This window comes from Neopsephotus bourkii, unplaced genomic scaffold, assembly GCF_033783945.1.
Source record: "Neopsephotus bourkii isolate Nb327-2 ecotype Australia unplaced genomic scaffold, CSIRO-AGI_Nbou_v1 NB_346, whole genome shotgun sequence".
Taxonomy (NCBI): Eukaryota; Metazoa; Chordata; class Aves; order Psittaciformes; family Psittacidae; genus Neopsephotus; species Neopsephotus bourkii.
Genome location: NW_026900852.1, coordinates 987,442 through 1,005,933, shown reverse-complemented (window position 1 = coordinate 1,005,933; position 18,492 = coordinate 987,442). Strand labels below are relative to the sequence as shown.

The 18,492-nt window shown below is 56.8% G+C and overlaps 1 protein-coding gene across 2 annotated transcripts in view; it reads left to right on the top strand.

Moving 5' to 3' along the window:
- Nucleotides 1-4,790: 4,790 nt before the first annotated feature.
- HK2 (hexokinase 2) overlaps nucleotides 4,791-18,492 on the top strand; it is a 35,990-nt gene continuing 22,288 nt past the window's right edge. Inside the window, exon 1 of one of the 2 annotated variants that reach the window (XM_061348232.1) lies at nucleotides 4,791-4,896. In XM_061348232.1, coding sequence (XP_061204216.1) covers nucleotides 4,846-4,896 — 51 coding nt within the window. In that variant the 5' untranslated portion in view covers nucleotides 4,791-4,845. Of the gene's footprint in view, nucleotides 4,897-12,175; nucleotides 12,347-18,492 lie in introns of those variants that run through there. The other variant, XM_061348233.1, reaches the window with a different exon arrangement.

Sequence of the window (18,492 nt, the reverse complement as noted above, 5' to 3'; positions counted from 1 at the left end):
GGGGGGTGCTTGTGCAACCGGGATTGGCAGGAATCTCACCCCACTGGGAAGCAAGAAGGCCTGGGGGCAGCATCATTAGGGGTTGGGGTTATTAGGGATTATACTTATTAGGGGTCACACTCATTAGGGGCTATGGCTATGGTCAGGGTTATTAGGGATTGGGGTTATTAAAGGCCATGTCTTTTGGGGGGGCAGGGTTATTAGGGGTCAGGGTTATTAGGGGTCAGGTTATTGGGGGTCAGGGTTATTGGGTTACTAGGTTATTAGGGACTATGTTTTTGGGGTCCCAGTTGTTAGGGGTCATGGTTATTAGGGACCCTGTTCTGGGGGTCCCAGTTATTAGGATCATGGCTATTAGGGACCATGGTTTTGGGGATCCCAATTATTAGGGTCATGGTTATTAGGGACCCTGTTTTTGGGGTCCCAGTTATTAGGGATCATGGTTTTTAGGGACCCTGTTCTGGGGGTCCTAGTTATTAGGATCATGGCTATTAGGGACCATGGTTTTTGGGGTCCCAGTTATTAGGGTCATGGCTATTAGGGGCCATGGTTCTGGGGGTCCCAGTTATTAGGGATTGTGTTTATTAGGGACCATGGTTTTGGGGGTCCCTGTTATTAGGGGTCATTGTTATTAGGAACCCTGTTTTGGGGGTTCCAGTTATTAGATGTCATGGTTATTAGGGGCCATGGTTTTGGGGGTCCCAGTTATTAGTGGTCATGGCCATTACGGACCATGGTTTTGAGGGTCCCAGTTATTAGGGGTCATTGTTATTAGGGACCCTGTTTTGGGGGTCCCCGTTATTAGGGTCATGGCCATTATGACCATGGTTTTACGGGTCCCCGTTATTATGGGTTGTGGTTATTAGGACCATGGTTTTGGGGGTCCCAGTTATTAGGGTCATGGCTATTAGAGACCCTGTTTTGGGGGTTCCTGTCCTTTAGGGGTCCCAGTTGTTATTATGGGCCATGGTTTATTCCTGCTCTCAGCTCTTAGGGCTCTGCGTTACCAGCCCCTGCTCCCACGTGCAGCAGATGAGGATGCTCTGAACCCAACCAGGGTTCATTTTCATTTCCCCTCCCCTATTTCTGCTGCTGCTGGCCTGGGGCTCAGCTCCCTCCATAGAGCAGCAGCCTCCTGGAGCCGGGACTGATGAGTTTTAGGGGATTCATCCCCATTTCCCCCTCACCATGGTCAATGATGCTTGGGGAAGCATCCAGGCCTGAATTCCTATGGGGAACTCTTCAGCCTGTGTCTGTTTCCCAGCTCTTTAGGTCCAGTTATCCCTGCTCCGAAACGAGATCCGGGTTTGCATCCCAAACCCCTGGCACCGGTTGCTGTCCCCGGGGTGCCCCCAGAAGCTCCATCCCATTGGCTTCCCCCCATCCCACCCAGCTGGCAGCGCCTGTGCTCCTTTGGGATGTGGCATTTGCTGTTATCATGAGACTGGAAAAATTCCCTGGGTGGTTTCTGGTTACCGGAGCCGGGGAGGTCAGGGAAGAGGGATGGATCCTGGCATGGGGCTGCTCTTAGCATGTGATTGAGCCCAGTCTCTGCTGGCGCGGATGCAGCCGGTCCCTGCCGGAGCTGCCGGCCTCGTGCCGGCTCCGTGATGTGCTGCTGCCTGGATCCCAGCCATCCATGGGGAGAGCCTTAGAAAGCACTTGGAGCTGCTGGAGGGAGCGGCAGAGCAAGGGCAGGGGTTGCACCTCCTGTTGCTGAATCATGGAATCAATCAGGTTGGGAAAGAGCTTTAAGCTCATCAAGTCCAAGCATTCCCAAGCGCTGCCATCACTAACCCATGGCACTGAGGGCCTCATAGACGTGGTGTGTGATCGCTGCCAGGGACAGTGATTCCACCTCTGTTCCAATGTGTCCCAAGACAGCCTCTCTCCAAGAGGAATGCACCCAGGCATTGTTTGAGGCTGGGATTCCTCACTGGGCTGCACTGAATTCGCAGATCCCAGTCTCCAGGCTGGACCATGCATCCCACTTCCAATGGGTTCCCAGCACAGGGAAATGCCATACAACCATCAAGGCCTCCTTAAGAGCTTTTATCCCACTATTAAAGTCATAAAACCACCTCTTCACCTGCAACCAGCGCTGCTGGGAATACGGGATCTGAATGCCTTATCCCAGTACAACATCACCATGCTCCAGTGGGAGGCAGAGCGCTCTGTCTTGGATGAGGCTGTTTGAGATGGAAATGGGAAGCTCTTGCAGAGGGAAAGTCCAGAGGCTGCTTTCACACCCAGCCATGGGGTTAATGCTATGGAGGTGCAGCTGGATGGGTTCCAGGGGGTATCCCATGGGGAATCCTGCTCGCATCCCAGCCGGCTGCTCCTCCATCGCCTCTTTATAACGCTGTGTTGGGAATGGTCCCCAACCACCCACTGAGGTCCCCGGAGTGGGGGGGATCCCACATTGGAAAGGGCAGGCCTTGCCCTCGCCATGTGCTGAATTATACATGAAGCAGGGGGGGGACAATGGCGGGGTTTATCCAGTGCCTGCTGCAAGGAGGATTCCAGGAGGCTGGGAATGGCTGAGGGTGGGGATCAGCATCCCATTGACCCCATGGTGGTGGGAGATGGAGCAACCCTGGCTCTGTTCCGTGTACATCCCAGTTAAGGTCCTGATGCAGGGAGCAAATCCCTGCCAGGACACGCAGCGATGCCCCTGACCCATTGTGGGTCCCTTTCTTCCCCCGTATCCTGGAACGGACGTGCCAGGAGAGGGACGGGAAAGCCGCCGTCGCCAAGGGCGCTGTGACATTCCCTACAGCAACAGGAGCAGGGACAGAACAAAGGTGGCTCTGTCCTTCCCGGCCTGGAGATGCCAGCGGAGGGAGGATCCCGGCCTGGAGCGGGCAGAGCTCTCCCTGTGCAGCAAAGGGATTTGGGGAGATAAAAGGAATCCTTTGGGAGATGAAAGAGGAGGGCTTGGAGGTAAAAGAGGTTTCTGTTGGCTGAAGGTGCTGCCAAACGCATGGTGTGAGCACAGCGGGTCATGGCTCGACTCCCATCGGAGGCTGGATAGACCTGAGCTGTCCCTGTCAGCCATGGGATGGGGGTGAGGTGGGGACAGGGATGGGGATGGGGCTGGGAAAGGGATGGGGATGGGAACAGGATGGGATGAGGATGGGACTAGGACAGGGACCAAGACAGGGTTGGGGATGAGGAAAGGGACAAGGATTTGATGGGGATGGGAATGGGATTGGGAGAAGGAGCAGGGAGGGGGCTATGGGTGGAGTAAGGGATAGGGACAGGGAGGAGAATGGGATTGGGCCAGGGATAGGGGCAGGATGGGGATGGGAATGGGACTGGGACAAGGACCTGGGTGCAGACAGGGACGCGATAGGATGGGAATGAAGATAAGACTGAGACAGGGACCAGGATGAGGACAGGGATGGGTTGGGGCTGGGGTCAGGGATGGGATAGGGAGCAGGATGAGGACAGGGATGGGATAGGGAGCAGGATGGGGTCAAGGATGGGATAGGGAGCAGGATGAGGACAGGGATGCGATAGGGAGCAGGATGGGGTCAAGGATGGGATAGGGAGCAGGATGAGGACAGGGATGCGATAGGGAGCAGGATGGGGACAGGGATGGGATAGGGAGCAGGATGGGGTCAAGGATGGGATAGGGAGCAGGATGAGGACAGGGATGCGATAGGGAGCAGGATGGGGACAGGGATGGGATAGGGAGCAGGATGAGGACAGGGATGGGATAGGGACAGGGATGGGGACAGGGATGGGATAGGGAGCAGGATGGGGACAGGGATGGGATAGGGAGCAGGATGGGGACAGGGATGGGATAGGGAGCAGGATGGGGACAGGGATGGGGCTGGGGCTCCCCTTGCAAAGGGACGATGCTGAACCCAGAGGCCAGACTGAGATTCAGGGCTGGGTTGAACCTTCAGCACATGCAGGAGGTGCCCAAGCCCTGGGGGGGGGGGGGATGCTGCTGCCCCCAAACCCAATCCCTGCCCCTTCTCTCGATCCCCATCACACCCCAGCCGCCGGCCATAGGGCACTGTGGGGCTGCAGCTCTGCCCCCCCTCCTTCCCCATGGCTCTGCTGCCCTGCCTGCCCCAGATAAGGGCTCTGGGGCTCCGTGCCAGCGCTCCGGCCCCGCCAGCCGGATAATCTGCCCTGGACACAAGGAATAAGTGCATCAGCCTTAAACCTCTTTACTGGGCAGTGGGGAGAGGGCCTTGCATGCCCATGGGCACACAGGGGCAAAGCCACAGGGCCCCCCGCTCCCACTGCAGCTCTTCCCCATTGGTTTTACCCCCTGTGAGGGTGTTTTGGGGTCCCAAAGAGGCTCTGTATAAGCAGAGGAGCCACCTCTGTATAAGCAGATCCGGGTTAAGCCGGGTAAGAGCCATGTGTGCAGCCACATGTTCCTGCCTCATGCACACACGTGCACACATGTGCGTTACCAGGGTTGGGGATGCGCAAGCACCGCTTGGAGCTCCCAAGCATCCCTTTGCAAACACATCCATCCCAGTGTTGATTTCCTCATTTATTTCCCAATCCTAGGGAAAAGGAGAGGGGATTCATCACTAAATCTGCCTGCCCCGTGGTCCGGAGGCTATTTCTTGCCATGCAAAGGGATGCTCCATGAGGGGTGATGGTGACACTGTGCAATGTGGGTACCCAACCCCATCAGCATCACATCCCAGGCAGCTCCGCTGTGCTCATCCCACAGCTCCGGGATTACACCAGTGCTGCTAAAATCCCATACTTATCCCCAGTGCCCAGCCAATGACAGGCAGGGACCTTCCTCCGCAGGGATCAGAGGTGATAAAACTCTCCCAGTCCCAGCAAACCATCTCGGATGCTCCAAGGATGATGCCCGAACATGCAGCGGATGGGATGGATGGCAAGAGCTTCACCCAGGTAAGGGGATCTTCTCCCTGGATTTGGGATTTTGGGGTGGTTTTACTCCTTCTATCTGGCTATGGAGCACAAAGGGACGCGAGGCCAATTCATCCTGCTGCCGCTCATTGGTAGGGGAGTAACTGTGGGGAGCGGGATAACGGGATGGATGCATGGAATAATCCATGGAAGGGTGTTGGAGAGCTGTTTCCCCATCCTCTGGCCCTGTCTGATGTCGAAGCAAGGCAGGATGTAATATTGGGGGTGGTTTCCTGCTTTGGGATGTGGTCCTCCCTGCAGGGAGGGATGCGAGATGCTGCTTGTGAGCAATGGTCCAGGGAGAGCCCAGTTCTGCTCCTGCATCCTGGGTTGAGCTGGCCATGATCCGGGTTAGGAATTGCTCTGGGTTTGAGGGGTCAATCCCACCATTAGTGCTTAGGATGGGCTTTTGGAACGGGCAGGAGTTGAGTGCCCGAATCAACCTGGGTTTTAAGAGCCGCATCCAAACACCAAGGATGAGCAGGGAGATGCATCCATGCGCACATGGATTTGCCATGGTGACACGGACACTGCTCCAAAGGCTTCCCCTGAGCCTCCAACCTGCTCCAGGCTGCTGCTTCCACAGCCCTTCCCTCGAGCATCCCGACAGAGCCAGAGACTTCCCACATTCCCACCTTATGCAAGCCAGGGCTTGGGGACTGACCCCGTGCCAAGCCTGGGCTGGATGCGGCCATGGCATGGGGTTATTATGGGGTAATGGCAGCGTTATCCCACTGCTGGCATGCTCCAGGGTGGGATCCCTGAGATCCAGCTCTGGGAATCTGCTGCAGCAGTGGGAAAAACAGGGAACACTTGGAAGCATTGAATCAACTCGGTTGGAAAAGACCTTTAAGATCATTCCTTTAAACGCCCAAACTCCATGGATCAGAAACAGCATCCACACGCTCAGCATGGACCACAGATCCCCTGGGCTCACTCCCACCCGTTGATCCATGAGGAAGCACCAGGGATCCCATGGAGGAGGTGAAGCACTGAGCACCTCCCTGCCTGCTGCTGCTCGCCCTCATGCCCCATGGCCCTGGGGACGTGCGCTCGCCCCACAGCAGGGATGTGGCTGTGACCCAGCTCTGCCCCTTTGGGAAAGCGCCTTGGGGATGCTGGAGAAACCTCCTCCTTCCGCTGGGATTGAGAAAGTGCCACTCGTGGGATTTACTCATCCCGGGATGGATGCTGTGACTCAGGGCCCTGTGCCCTCGCAGCGACTTCTGACCTCCCAGCTCTGTCAGCCTTGTGTGATGCCCTCCCCAGCACCAGGACCCCCTTTGGGATGTGGGGTGGTCCCCAGCTCCCCATCACTTTGCCTGTGATAGCTCTAAGGGACTGCATCCTTCCTCCCCATCCCCTTCCAGGGCGTGCGGACCCGGCTGGGATGCTGGGGATGGTGCAGCTCATGCTGAGCGCAGGGCTCAGATGTCTTCTGTCCCTGTTGCATCGCAGCTCTGACCCAAGGCTGGTCCCATGAGGGATCAGATGTCACCTTGGATCAGGGGACGTTTGATGGAGCTGGCAGCAGGACAAGACAAGGGCTTAGGGCTGGCATGAGGGAGGTCAGGGCAGGCAGCGGGCAGCAAATGTCCCTGTCACGTTGCAGGAGTTCAGCAGGAGGTGGAGGGGAAAGCAGCAGCAGGAGCTCAGTGTGAATAGGGGCAGGCTGGATGGGTAGGGAGGCATTCCCTGGGCTTGGAATGGTGATGCTCCCAAGGCTGAGGATGGCCACCACCAGTGCAGGGGGAGCATCACCACCTCCAGTGCGCTGGGTACCACCTCCCAGCCAAAGCCGGTCTGGTTTCCTCCTCTCCTGGCTGGTGGCCCCATGGCTTGGAGAGGAGGAAGGGAAGAGCAGGAGCAGCACGCCCGAAGCATGTGAGGGAGCTAAAATTAGGCAGGTACATCTGATCTCATTTAATCTCCCCTTTTCTGGCCGTATGACAGAGATTACCCTGGTTGTGTGCGGCGGGAGGCCCAGGGGCATCTGGTTTGCTGGTCCCTGCTTGATCCATAAGGAATCCCTCTGGCTGTTTTAGGGAGTGCTGGATGCTCAGGGGAGGATGGACTTGGGATGCAGATGGATGTTGTAGGATGGATGGCTCGGGAGTCAACCCCAAGGTTATGAGCATCAGAGAATCATGGAATCCCAGCCTGGTTTGGGTTGGAAGGGACCTTAAAGCTCATCCAGCTCCAACCCAGGGACCCCTTCCAGTGGAGCAGCTTGCTCCAAGCCCCTGTGTCCAACCTGGCCTTGAGCACTGCCAGGGATGGGGCAGCCACAGCTTCTCTGGGCACCCTGTGCCAGCGCCTCAGCACCCTCACAGGGAAGAGCTTCTGCCTTATCTCCAACCTGATCTTCCCCTGTTTCAGTCTGAACCCATCACCCCTTGTCCTATCCCTACAGTCCCTGATGCAGAGCCCCTCTCCAGCATCCTTGTAGCCCCCTTCAGACACTGGAAGCTGCTCTGAGGTCTCCACGCAGCTTCTCTTCTCCAGCCCCAATGTTCTCAGCCTGGCTCCATTCAGGAGCTGCTCCAGCCCCTGAGCATCCTCGTGCCCTCCTCTGGACCTGCTCCAACAGCTCCATGTCCTCACGTTGGGGACCAGGCACACTTTGGGGTCTCATGAGAGCAGAGGGGCAGGATCCCCTCCCTGAGCTGCTGCTTGTACTCTGGGGCTGCAGCCCAGCACATGGGGGGGGCGCTCTGGTCTGGGTCATGGGCATCTTCTCCTGGCATCCCCATAGGAGCAGCAGTGGGATGCACAGACCCCCCCCAGCACACACAGGGCTCATTCCTCCCTTTTCCTCCCACCTTTGCGGCTCCCTTTGGGATGGGGAAAGGCTGTTCCAGCCAGCTCAGCCCCAAGGTCACGCGCTCCATCCCACGGCTGCTGGGGAAGGGAAAAGCTCTCCGACCGGTTTTCCATTCCCAACGCTGCGCCAGGGCTGGGTCCGGCCCAGTTCAAGGTTTCCGGTGCGTTGGGTGAGCAGGCGAGGTAAATACATGGTCACCGGTGTCACCCTGCTGCCCATGGGATCGTTTGGGATGGATGGATGTGTGTGTCAAATGAAACGCTGATGGAAACTATGTGGAGCACCGATGGAGCCGTGAGTCACGGGGCAGGTGATCCGAGATGAATTAATGCTTCTCCTGGAGCAGCTCCAGCTCCGAAGATCCCTGCACTGGGGTTGCTTCCCAATCCCACCATCCCCATCCCCTATATAAAAGGGGGGATATTAACCCCTTGTGCACCCTTAATGGTGCTTTGCCTATGGGTCAAAGTGCTCCTTGCGTGTGATGGCACCCGCAGCCGATCCCGGGGCTCCGGGATGCTCCATCCCTGCTCCAGCCTCTGGGCACGGCCCTTCCTTTCAAGCTCCGACGTTGTCATTACCGCAGTCATTGGCCTTGAAAGGATCCCATTAGAGAAATGGGAGCCGGTTGTAACTTCAATGCCTGCAATCAGCCCATTTCCTCCTGCTAAGGAACGCGGCACCAAATGCCGATAGATTCGGACAAGTCCATGCGAAAGCCAGGAAGCAGCTGGCGGGGATGGCCTGGAAAGATGCAGATGTTGAGGTTTCTTGCTCGAAAGGCGTTAAGAAACAGGTTATAAAAGCTCATTTTGCAGTCAAAAAGCACCTCAAACCCAAGCTGTTTCAAGGCACTGAGACCTGCTCCTTGTCTAAGGCGTTATCCAGCAAACACTGAGTCTTAAGGAATATCCCTCCCTAAATAACCTGGTGGGAACTGAGCTCCCAAACGGGACAGAAGGGCGAGACAGACCCCTCATTCTGCACATACAATCCCTTCCTTCATCCAAGCAGATGGGGAAGGTGGGCAGATGTGCCCGGATATTTTTAGGTTAAATCCTGCTTTAATTTCATCTTAACCCATGGGAATTTGGGTATTTAGCAAGGAAAAGAAACAGGCAGGAGGAGAGGGGGAATTAAAGAGCATCCGATACGGGGCTCGCACCAAAACCTGGGACAAACTGGGGCTGGATGGGTTGGGTCCAGCAGGATGGGATCACCCAAGGGAAAAGGAGCCTGGGAATGGGGTTGTCTCATCTCTGCTTCTCTTCCTCTCTTTTCTGGGTGTCCCCCCCCCAATTTCTTTCTCTTTGAAATGGAGTTTGAATTCCTTGGAAAGAGAATGATGTAAATGACCGCTGAGAACAGGAGCACTGGGAGGTGAAGAGCTGGAGCTGCTCAGAACTGGTTGGGAAAGCGGGGCAGGGAGCAGGCAGACGGGTTGGGTAAGTCCTGCCCCAGGGCTGCTGGGACCGGCTCTGCTGGGAGCCAGGAGCCGGGCAGCAGGAGCTCTTTGGGAGGACCAGGCGGGATTAGGACGTGCCACGGCCCTCGTAGGGCTCCTCCGCTTTGACCCTTCCATTCCTGCATGGAGCAGGGATGGAGGAAGGATGGATCCAACCTTCCCATCCCGGCTTTTCCCTAGGATAACGCAGCAAGATGATTCCCAAAGCTTCAGGGTGTCAGGATGCAGAGGCCATGTGTTCCCAAACGGAGCAGGGATGGAGGAAGGACAGATCCAACCTTCCCATCCTGATTTTTCCCTGGGATATTGCAGGAAGATGATTCCCAAAGCTTTGTGATGCCAGGATACAGAGGCCACGCATTCCCACATGGAGCAGGGATGGATGAAGGACGGATCCAACCTTCCCATCCCGGCTTTCCCTGGGATAACGCAGAGAGATGATTCCCGATGCTTTGGGGTGTCAGGATGCAGAGGCCATGCATTCCCAAACGGAGCAGGGATGGAGGAAGGATGGATCCAACCTTCCCATCCTGATTTTTCCCTTCGATAACGCAGGGAGATGATTCCCAATGCTTTGGGGTGTCAGGATGCAGAGGCCACGCATTCCCGCACAGAGCAGGGATGGAGAAAGGACGGATCCAACCTTCCCATCCCATTTTTTCCCTGGGATAACGCAGGGAGATGATTCCCAACACTTTGGGGTCTCAGGATGCAGAGGCCATGAGTTCCCACATGGAGCAGGGATGGAGGAAGGACGGATCCAACCTTCCCATCCCGGCTTTCCCTGGGATAACGCAGGGAGATGATTCCCAAAGCTTTGTGATGTCAGGATGCAGAGGCCATGCGTTCCCGCACAGAACAGGGATGGAGGAAGGACAGATCCAACCTTCCCATCCTGGTTTTGCCCTGGGATAATGCAGGGAGATGATTCCTGATGCTTTGGGGTGTCAGGATACAGAGGCCATGTGTTCCCAAACGGAGCAGGGATGGATGAAGGAATGGTCCGATCTTCCCATCCCGGCTTTCCCTGGGATAACGCAGGGAGATGATTCCCAACACTTTGGGGTGTCAGGATGCAGAAGCCACGTGTTCCCAAATGGAGCAGGGATGGAGGAAAGAGGGATCCAACCTTCCCATCCCAGCTTTCCCTAGGATAACACAGGGAGATGATTCCCAGTGCTTTGGGATGTCAGGATGCAGAGGCCACGCGTGCGGGCGCAGGGACCGCCAGGGGCTGTGCGCTGATGGATGCACACTGACGGGTGCACACGGATGCGCACGTTAAGGCGCATGTGACGGGCCCCGCGTGCACGCAGGCGAGCAGGGCAATGGCGGGTACATGCTACCGACACACGGCAACACGCGTGCACACACGTGATGCTGTGTGCCCCCCCCCCTTCAGAGTGTGCATCCCCCAATCCCCCCACCCAGGCCATGCAACCGTCGCCTGTGCATCCCCCAAGGCATCACCCCTCTGCTCTCCCAATGCACAACCAGCCCCCCCCAGTGCACCCCAATGCAACCCCCAGTGCACCCTACAGCCGTCCCCAGTGCAGCACCCCCAATGCACAGCCCCCCCATGCGACACAATGCAATCCCCAGTTCACCCCCAGTCCCCCCAGTGCACCTATAGCCCCCCCAGTGCACCCTCAGATGACCTTCTAATGCACCCCAATGCACACACCCCCCCAGAGCACTCTAATGCACCCCACAGAGCACACCTTCAGTGCACCCCCTATGCACACACCCTTCCAGCCCCACAATGCACCCCAAAGCACCTTCAGCCTCCCCATGCACCCCAGTGCACCCACAGTGCACCCCCAATGCATACCTTCCCAGTGCACCCAATGCAACCCCAATGTGCCCTGCAGTGAACCTATAGCACCCCAGTGAACCCAGTGCAACCCCAATGTGTTCCCAGTGTACCTGTAGCACCCCAGTGCCCTCCCAGGGCACACAATGCAACCCCAATGCACCCCCAGTGTACCTACAGCCCCCCACTGCACACAGCTAGCACAACCGCAAATGCCCCCCTGTTCACCCCAATGCACGCCCCAGTGCACCCCCAGCCCCTCAGTGCACCCAGTGCAGCCCCCAGTGTACCTATAGCCCCTCGGTGCTTATCCCCTTGTGTACCCCAATGCACTGCCCCAGTGCACTCAATGCACTCCCTATGCACCCCCCACTGTACCCACAGCCCCCCAATGCACCCCCTAGTGCACCCAATGCATCCCCCCAGTGCATCCCCAGTCCCTCGGTGCACCCAATGCACCCCCACTGTACCCACAGCCCCCCGATGCACCCCGTCAGTGCACCCCCAGCCCCCCAGTACACTCAATGCACCCCCACTGTAGCCACAGCCCCCCAATGCACCCCCCTAGTGCACCCCCACCCCCACAGTGCACTCAATGCACCCCCAATGCACCCCCACTGTACCCACAGCCCCCCAATGCACCCCCCTAGTGCACCCCCACCCCCACAGTGCACTCAATGCACCCCAATGCACCCCCACTGTACCCACAGCCCCCCAATGCACCCCCCTAGTGCACCCCCACAGTTCACTCTATGCACCCCCTATGCACCCCCCACTGTACCCACAGCCCCCCAATACACCCCCCAGTGCACCTCAATGCACCCCCCCAGTGCACCCCCAGCCCCCCAGTGAACACAATGCACCCCCAATGCACCCCCAGTGCACCCCCACCCCCCCAGTGCACCCAATGCACCCCAATGCACCCCCATTATACCCACAGCCCCCAATGCCCCCCCACTACACCCCAAATACCCCCCATTCATCCAAATACCCCCTCCACGACCCCCCCCGCGCTCCCATTCACCCCCAATGCCCCCCCCACTGTAGCGCCCCCTAGCGGCACCCCCCCCCCCCCCCCGCCCCTGGCCCCGCCTCCCTCACACACTTCCACACACCCTCGCGGCTCAGCCAATCAGGAGCCGCCGCGGCGCCGCGTCACTCGTGGGCCGGGGGGAACCTCCTCAATGAGCCACATTGTCGCGGGAGCCCCGCGGCGCGCGCTGCCCCGCTCCCGCTCCCGCGCCGCTCCCGCGCCCGCGCCCGCGCCATGATCGCCTCCCACCTCCTCGCGTACTTCTTCACCGAGCTCAACCATGACCAGGCACAGAAGGTGAGGGGGGAGCGGGGAAAGGGGGGGAAAGGGGGGTAAATGGGGGGAAAATGGGGAAAGAAGAGGGAAAATGGGGGAAAAGAAAGGGAAAAATGGGGGAAAAGAAGGAGGAAAATGGGGGAAAAGAAAGGGGAAAATGAGGGAAAAGAAAGGAAAATATGGGGGAAAAGAAAGGGGAAAATGGGGGAAAAGAAAGGGAAAAATGGGGGAAAAGAAAGGGGAAAATGGGGAAAAGAAAGGGCAAAATGGGGAAAAAAGAAGAGGAAAAATGGAGGGAGGGGAGAGGTAATAAGAGAAAAAGGAAAGGGAAAATGGGATGAAAAGGGATGAGGAGGGAAAGTGGGAAATGGAGAGAGGAGAAAAAGGGAAAAAGGAGAAAAAAGGGGAAAAAAAGGAGAAAAAAGGGGAAAAAGGGGGAAAAGGGAAAAAAGAAGAAAAAAGGAAAGAAGGGAAAAAGAAAAGGAAAAAGGAGAAAAAAAGGAAAAAGAAAAGGAAAAGGGGAAAAAAGAAAAAAAGAAAAAAGGGAAAAAAGAAGACAAAAAGAAAGAGGGAAAAAAGAAAAAGGAAATAAAAAATAAAAAGGAAGAAGGGGAAAAAGAAAAAGGAAAAAAATGAAAAAAAGGAAAAAGGGAAAAAAGAAAGTAAAAGGAAAAAGGGGGAAAAAAGACGAAAAAGGTACCCCCCCAAAAAAAAAAAAAAAGGAAAACTAAAGAAGAACGGGAAAGGAGTTTAAAAACCAGGAAAAGAGGGAAAAAAGGGGAGGGGGGGCAGCGGACAGGGGAAGGGGCTGGCGGGAGGCGCCGCTGTGGCCCCTCGGGCCCCGGTGCAGCCCGGCCGGGGCCGCCGTGCGGTACGTGCCGGGGCGGGCGGCGGCAGGACCCCGCGTGGCCGAGCCCCCCCCGCGGTGCCGAGCAGGGGAGGAGGAGGAAGAGGATGGGGGGGGGGGCTGTATTCGTGTGTGTGTCCCCATTCCCGAGGGATTCGGGACCCCCGCGCAGCACGTGAGCCACCCCGGAACCGGGATACCCCCGTCCCGTCCCATGTTCCCTATGGGGCACCGCAGGCTCTGCGCGTGTGGGTCCCCCCCATCCCCTGCACTGATGGAGATGGGAAACATCCCCTTGCCCTTCATGTACGGGTTCTGAACGCCCCAGAGCCTGTTCGTGGACCGCAAACGCGAGTCCGAGCTTCCCGTTGGGATGCACGGAGCCTTCGCCGCCAGTAATTCCAGAGTTCAGGCACTTGGGAGAGGCAGGTTTCTGCTCTCCTGCGGCTTTTGGGATGCGGCTGGGCTGCGCTCGACCAGGAGCAGTCCTGGAAAGGGAAATAATGCTGGAGGACCGTGTGGGAGCTCAGGCTCCTCCCGGCAGCGTTTGGGGCATCTGAGGATATGTCAGAGGCTGTGCAGCGATTCCTGTTCCCGTGGTTGCAGTGTCCGGGTGTGAGATGCTTGGGATGTGCAAATGCACCCTTTAAAAGTGCCCCGAAACCAAACCCGAAATGCATGGAGAGCCCTGGCTCGCTCCGTCGGGTCGGGCCGAGGGAGAAACACAACTCCCCACGTTGGCCCTTGGCCTGCATTAAATAGGAAGTAAAACAGGAGAGAACAGAGAGAAAAAAAGAACCCCAAACAAAGTGCATAGAAATAACTTCCCAATGCAAAGCGATCCGTAAGGAAATACGGGCTCGGCTTCTCCCTCCGCTCCCAAGTGTCCCGGGATTGTGCAACAGCCAAAGCCTCGGGAAGGGGTTGTGTAACCTGGTGGCAGAAATAGGCCAGCGGCTGGGCTCGGGCTCGGGGCAGCTGACGAGTTCCTTATCGGGAATAAGGGAGAGGGAAGGCTTTGGTTTAGGATAATTCGCCTTCGTTATCCCTTGGGATAAGGGCGTGCGAAGCCTCGGGAACCGGCTCCGCTTTGCTCCGGGCTCCAAAGCCCAAACGGAAAAGGGTTGCTGAGATTGTGCGTGTTGGGGAGGGGAAAGCAGTGGGAGAGACGGCTCTGCCCTCCCGGCTGGATCTCACCGCGTTATTTATAACCAGATGCCTCTGAATCCTCCTGCGAAGGCAAAGCCGGGCTTGGCCTCCAGCGAGAGCTCGGCTTCGCTCCCAGGAACTGAGGAGAAAGGGGGGACGCAGACGGGTTTCTGAGCTGCATGATTCCATAAATGATTCCTGGCTTGTAAATCCCCCAAGGCCCCAGCACAGGGAGATGTAAGGGTGGAATCCCAAAGGTTGTATCCACCCCAAAGGTTTTACCTTTACCACTTGGGAAGAGGTTTTTGGGCGATGTGTGCTTGAATCGTGCATCTTTTTGCTGTAGATCGGGCAGAAAAGGAGAGAAATTGCCCTTCCTAAGAGCTGTGATTTGTGTCCATCCAAAACAGCCCCGAAATGGGATTTCCTTCCCTATTAACGCAGAGCGGCTCTACCTGCTCCGCTGCCCCCACTGGGGGATGTCACCTGCATCCCCAACCTCTCTTTGCCCAGTGGGATGCAGGCCTCCCTTATCCCCCCCATGGGATCGTGCCGACTTTAATTGACCTCAGCAGCATCCTCCTGAGATCCTGGCTTGGAAGTCTGCTGTGGGTGAACCGTGTTCCATTGGGATGTGCCAGCTCACTCTGGGTCTCTCGATCCCTAAATCTCAGCCTTGTCATGCGAGGCCTTTGAGCTCAATAACCGGGCTGGCAGCAATTCCTCCTTCAAAAGCAGGAGGAATGGGCGATGGGGTTGATTTTCCTGCGTTTGTGGCTGTTCCCGGGCAGGTTTTCCTCTCTTTTTCATCCCATTCCTTTGCTGGGGGGGGTTGGTTTTGTCTCGCTGATTCCTCCCCGGCTCCTCTGCGGCTGTGGGAGTGACGCCTGAGTGCTAATTCCTGGAAACCAACTGAACAGCTCCTCTAGGGCCTGCCAAGGTCAGTGGCAGGACGGCTTTTCCCATCCGTAGCACCTATGGGGAGCATTCCCACATTCCCATCTCCTCCCACAGCTGAGCTGCTGCGGGGACCTGGGGCAAGGCTGTTTCCCCAACCATGGTGGGATGCTGTCAGTGTTGAGGTCTTGATGCACCCAAAGGGGAGATACTGCCTCGCATCTGCTCCGGAGACCTGGGTTTGGAGCAGTGTCCCACAGCCTGCTCAGGGCTGTTGGGAGCAGTTTGATGTCTCCAGCTCCTGGACACTGGAATGTTTCCCTGGTGAACATTACCAGGGTGCTGTGGGCTCAGCCCGGGATGGGTTCCTGGGTGACTTCTTCACTATGGGTGCTGGGCTCCACCTCCAGCGTGGGGTTCATGTGCTGTGAGGACGGGGAGGAACCGGCTGAGCAGGAAACCATCTGACTCACTCGGGTTCGAGATGACTCCGGGCCTGTGTCATCAGAGGCTTGGCTGCGGCGGGGAGGGCACGTGGGGCTTCATTGCCTGCAGAGCCCTCAAGAGCAGCCAAGGACGTGGGGTGGGAGCTGCCGTGGGGTCAGGGATGCAGCCCAGCATCAGTCCTGTGTCACCGGAGGTGGGGAAGGGGACGAGCCGGTTCCCAGCACTGAGTCAGCCCGGGCTGGGTACCGGTGACACGGGGGAGCGCAGGGGCTGAGGACGTGGCACAGGTTCCATCCCGTGCTGCCCGACAATGAAGCTGCAGGGTGCTGGATTACAGTCCCGAGGCAGGAAATCAAACACTCCGTGTGCTGGATGCGTTCCCAGATTCACCTCGGTGTCCCTGAATCCACTGTATCCCAGGCGGGATGGGAGCGTGGCTGCAAAGCATCCCCCTATGCGAGAAGCAGGGAGGGAGTTGGTGTTGTGGGAAAACGACGTGGTTTTTAGGAAAACAGCTTGTTTTAAGTGAAAAACTGGGATAGGGAGGGAAGGAATTCAAAGGGAAAATGATTTCAGGCAGATTGCCCTGGAGAAGGGTTTGCTTGTGCACGTGGTGGGTTCGGAGTGTTTGAGCCCTCCCTATACTTGAACATCTCCCCGGTGTTCTTATACACAACAAATACTTGACTTCGTTCCCAGAAAGGAAAAGAATCCAGCCCAGGACACAGCCAGCCCCCCCCAGCATTATGCTTTTCCCCCAAACACTGCTGAAATCAGGCACATTCAGCCCAAAACTGCAGCGGGGAGATAAGGGGGGGGGACCGGAAACGTTTGCTCCGGGTCTGTTTCTCATCAGACACGTGGTTTTGGGGAGATGCAGAGCAAAACTAAAGCTTAAGATGAGCCCCTTCGCGTTTCCAGAGCCTGGGGTCATCAATGGGGAAGATGCAGCTAAAACCTTACAGCATGAGGATGTCCTTCCCCCAGCCCTGCTGGCATTTACTGGGCAGGAAACGGTTGTGCTGTGCCGGAAGCCACTGTCACGCTGTCGTTTCCATCACTAAGAGCAGTCCTGCCCCATATCCCCACTGAGCAATGGGGCAAAGGGTCCCTGCTACCCTTGCGAGGGGAAGAGCATCCTTCATCCTCCCTGCTTCCCAGCTCTCGAGCCATTCCGCTGCCTGTGTGTGGTACGGGGGGGCAGCAATACAGGGTAGGTCTGTTGGGGTGGGTTTATCCAGCCCTGCAAGCAGCTGCGTTGATGGGACCATCTGCAAACATATGGTGAGGAGTTAACTCTTTTCTCCATAGAGAGTGGCACTGAGTTGGAATGAAGTTATTCCCAGCTTAATACGTTTGCAGCACCGGCCCCTTAGGGTCTAGTCCTGATTAAGGGGAGGCTTCAGGCAAAAGAGCATCCTCCAGCTGCAGTGCCAGTGCTGGAGCTGGAAGTTATCATCGATGCAAAAGCAAACCTGGCTTTTGGGTTACTTTAAGCTCTTTTTGGGTTACTTTAAGCTCTTTTTGGGTTACTTTAAGCTCTTTTTGGGTTACTTTAAGCTCTTTTTGGGTTACTCAGCTCTTCCCTCTTCCAGCTGGTGGCAAAAATTGGGCAACTGGAGGTTTCTTCGGCCTCGGGGCGGATGGAGCTTGCCCAACAGTGGCCTTGCAGCTGGGAAGGGCAATACCAGGCACTTCTCCAGCAGCAGATGCTGGGCATAGGAATTAGCCGAGCCTTTGGAGACAGCTCTGAGCCAGGAATTGCTTGGGTCGAGTTCCAAAAACCCCTTCAAACTCATTGCACCTACGAGCACGCTCCAATGATCCAGTTCTTTAACGAACTGTGGTGCCCTGCGTGCGTTGGCCTCGGCTCTGAGCGCGCCCAGACTCAAATCCGTGCCTCCTCCATTCAGTTTATTTAGATTTCCTCAGGGAAGAGCTATTATTTAGGATGGAAGCTTTCCAGAAATCCCAGTTCCAGCTCTTAACCCAGTGTGTGTTTGTCTGGGGCTGTCAATGATCTTAAATAGAGGTCAAACAACAGAGAAGGATGAAGGATGCTCGTGCTCCGGTGATGCAGACTGAATTCCCTTGTCTTACTCAATCTTTGCTACAGGTTGAGGTGTGCTTGGGTGCAGTGGGGGGGCAGACCTGGAGTCATGAACCAGGCCATGGGGTTGGGAAGCCTTGGGCATGAAGGTGGCCATGGCTCTTCTTCGGTGAGGGTCAAGGTGGTCTCGCACAGAAGGGTTAGGGTTAGGGTTGGGTTAGGGTTAGGGTTAGGGTTATGGTTAGGGTTAGGAAGGAGCTGAGCTGCTCCTGCAGGATAGGATGCCCTGAGCTGCCTTAGCTGCCAAGTGGGACGATGTCTGTGTCTGCAGGAGATGATCCAGGTTTTAAAGGGGCTTTGGGGATTAGAAGAAGGTCACCCTGTTTCTTATGCTGCTGGTTATTACTGGCATGGGGAGAGTGCTGTGCAGGGCCTGTGCCGGAGAAAGGAGCTGAAACCTCTGCCTTGTTCCCCTGTGCTGTGATTTCGGCAGCATCCTCACTGCCCTTTGCCTTGGGCAGGAATGTAGGAGCAAACAGCAATGGTTTCTTGTGCCTCTGAGCTTCTGGGATGAGATCCTCATGGGATGGGGCAGCACCTTGTGAGTCCGGGAGGAAAGGGTGGCCAACAGGAGAGGAACAGTGAGGAGAAGCTCTGCTGAGCCCTGCTGCTGCGGTACCCAGGGGATGGGAAGGGGAACACCTCTTTGGGACCCCATCCCCACTTGTGATGGTCCCACCAGCACCCCCTCATCTCATGGGGGCAAGATGCTGCAGG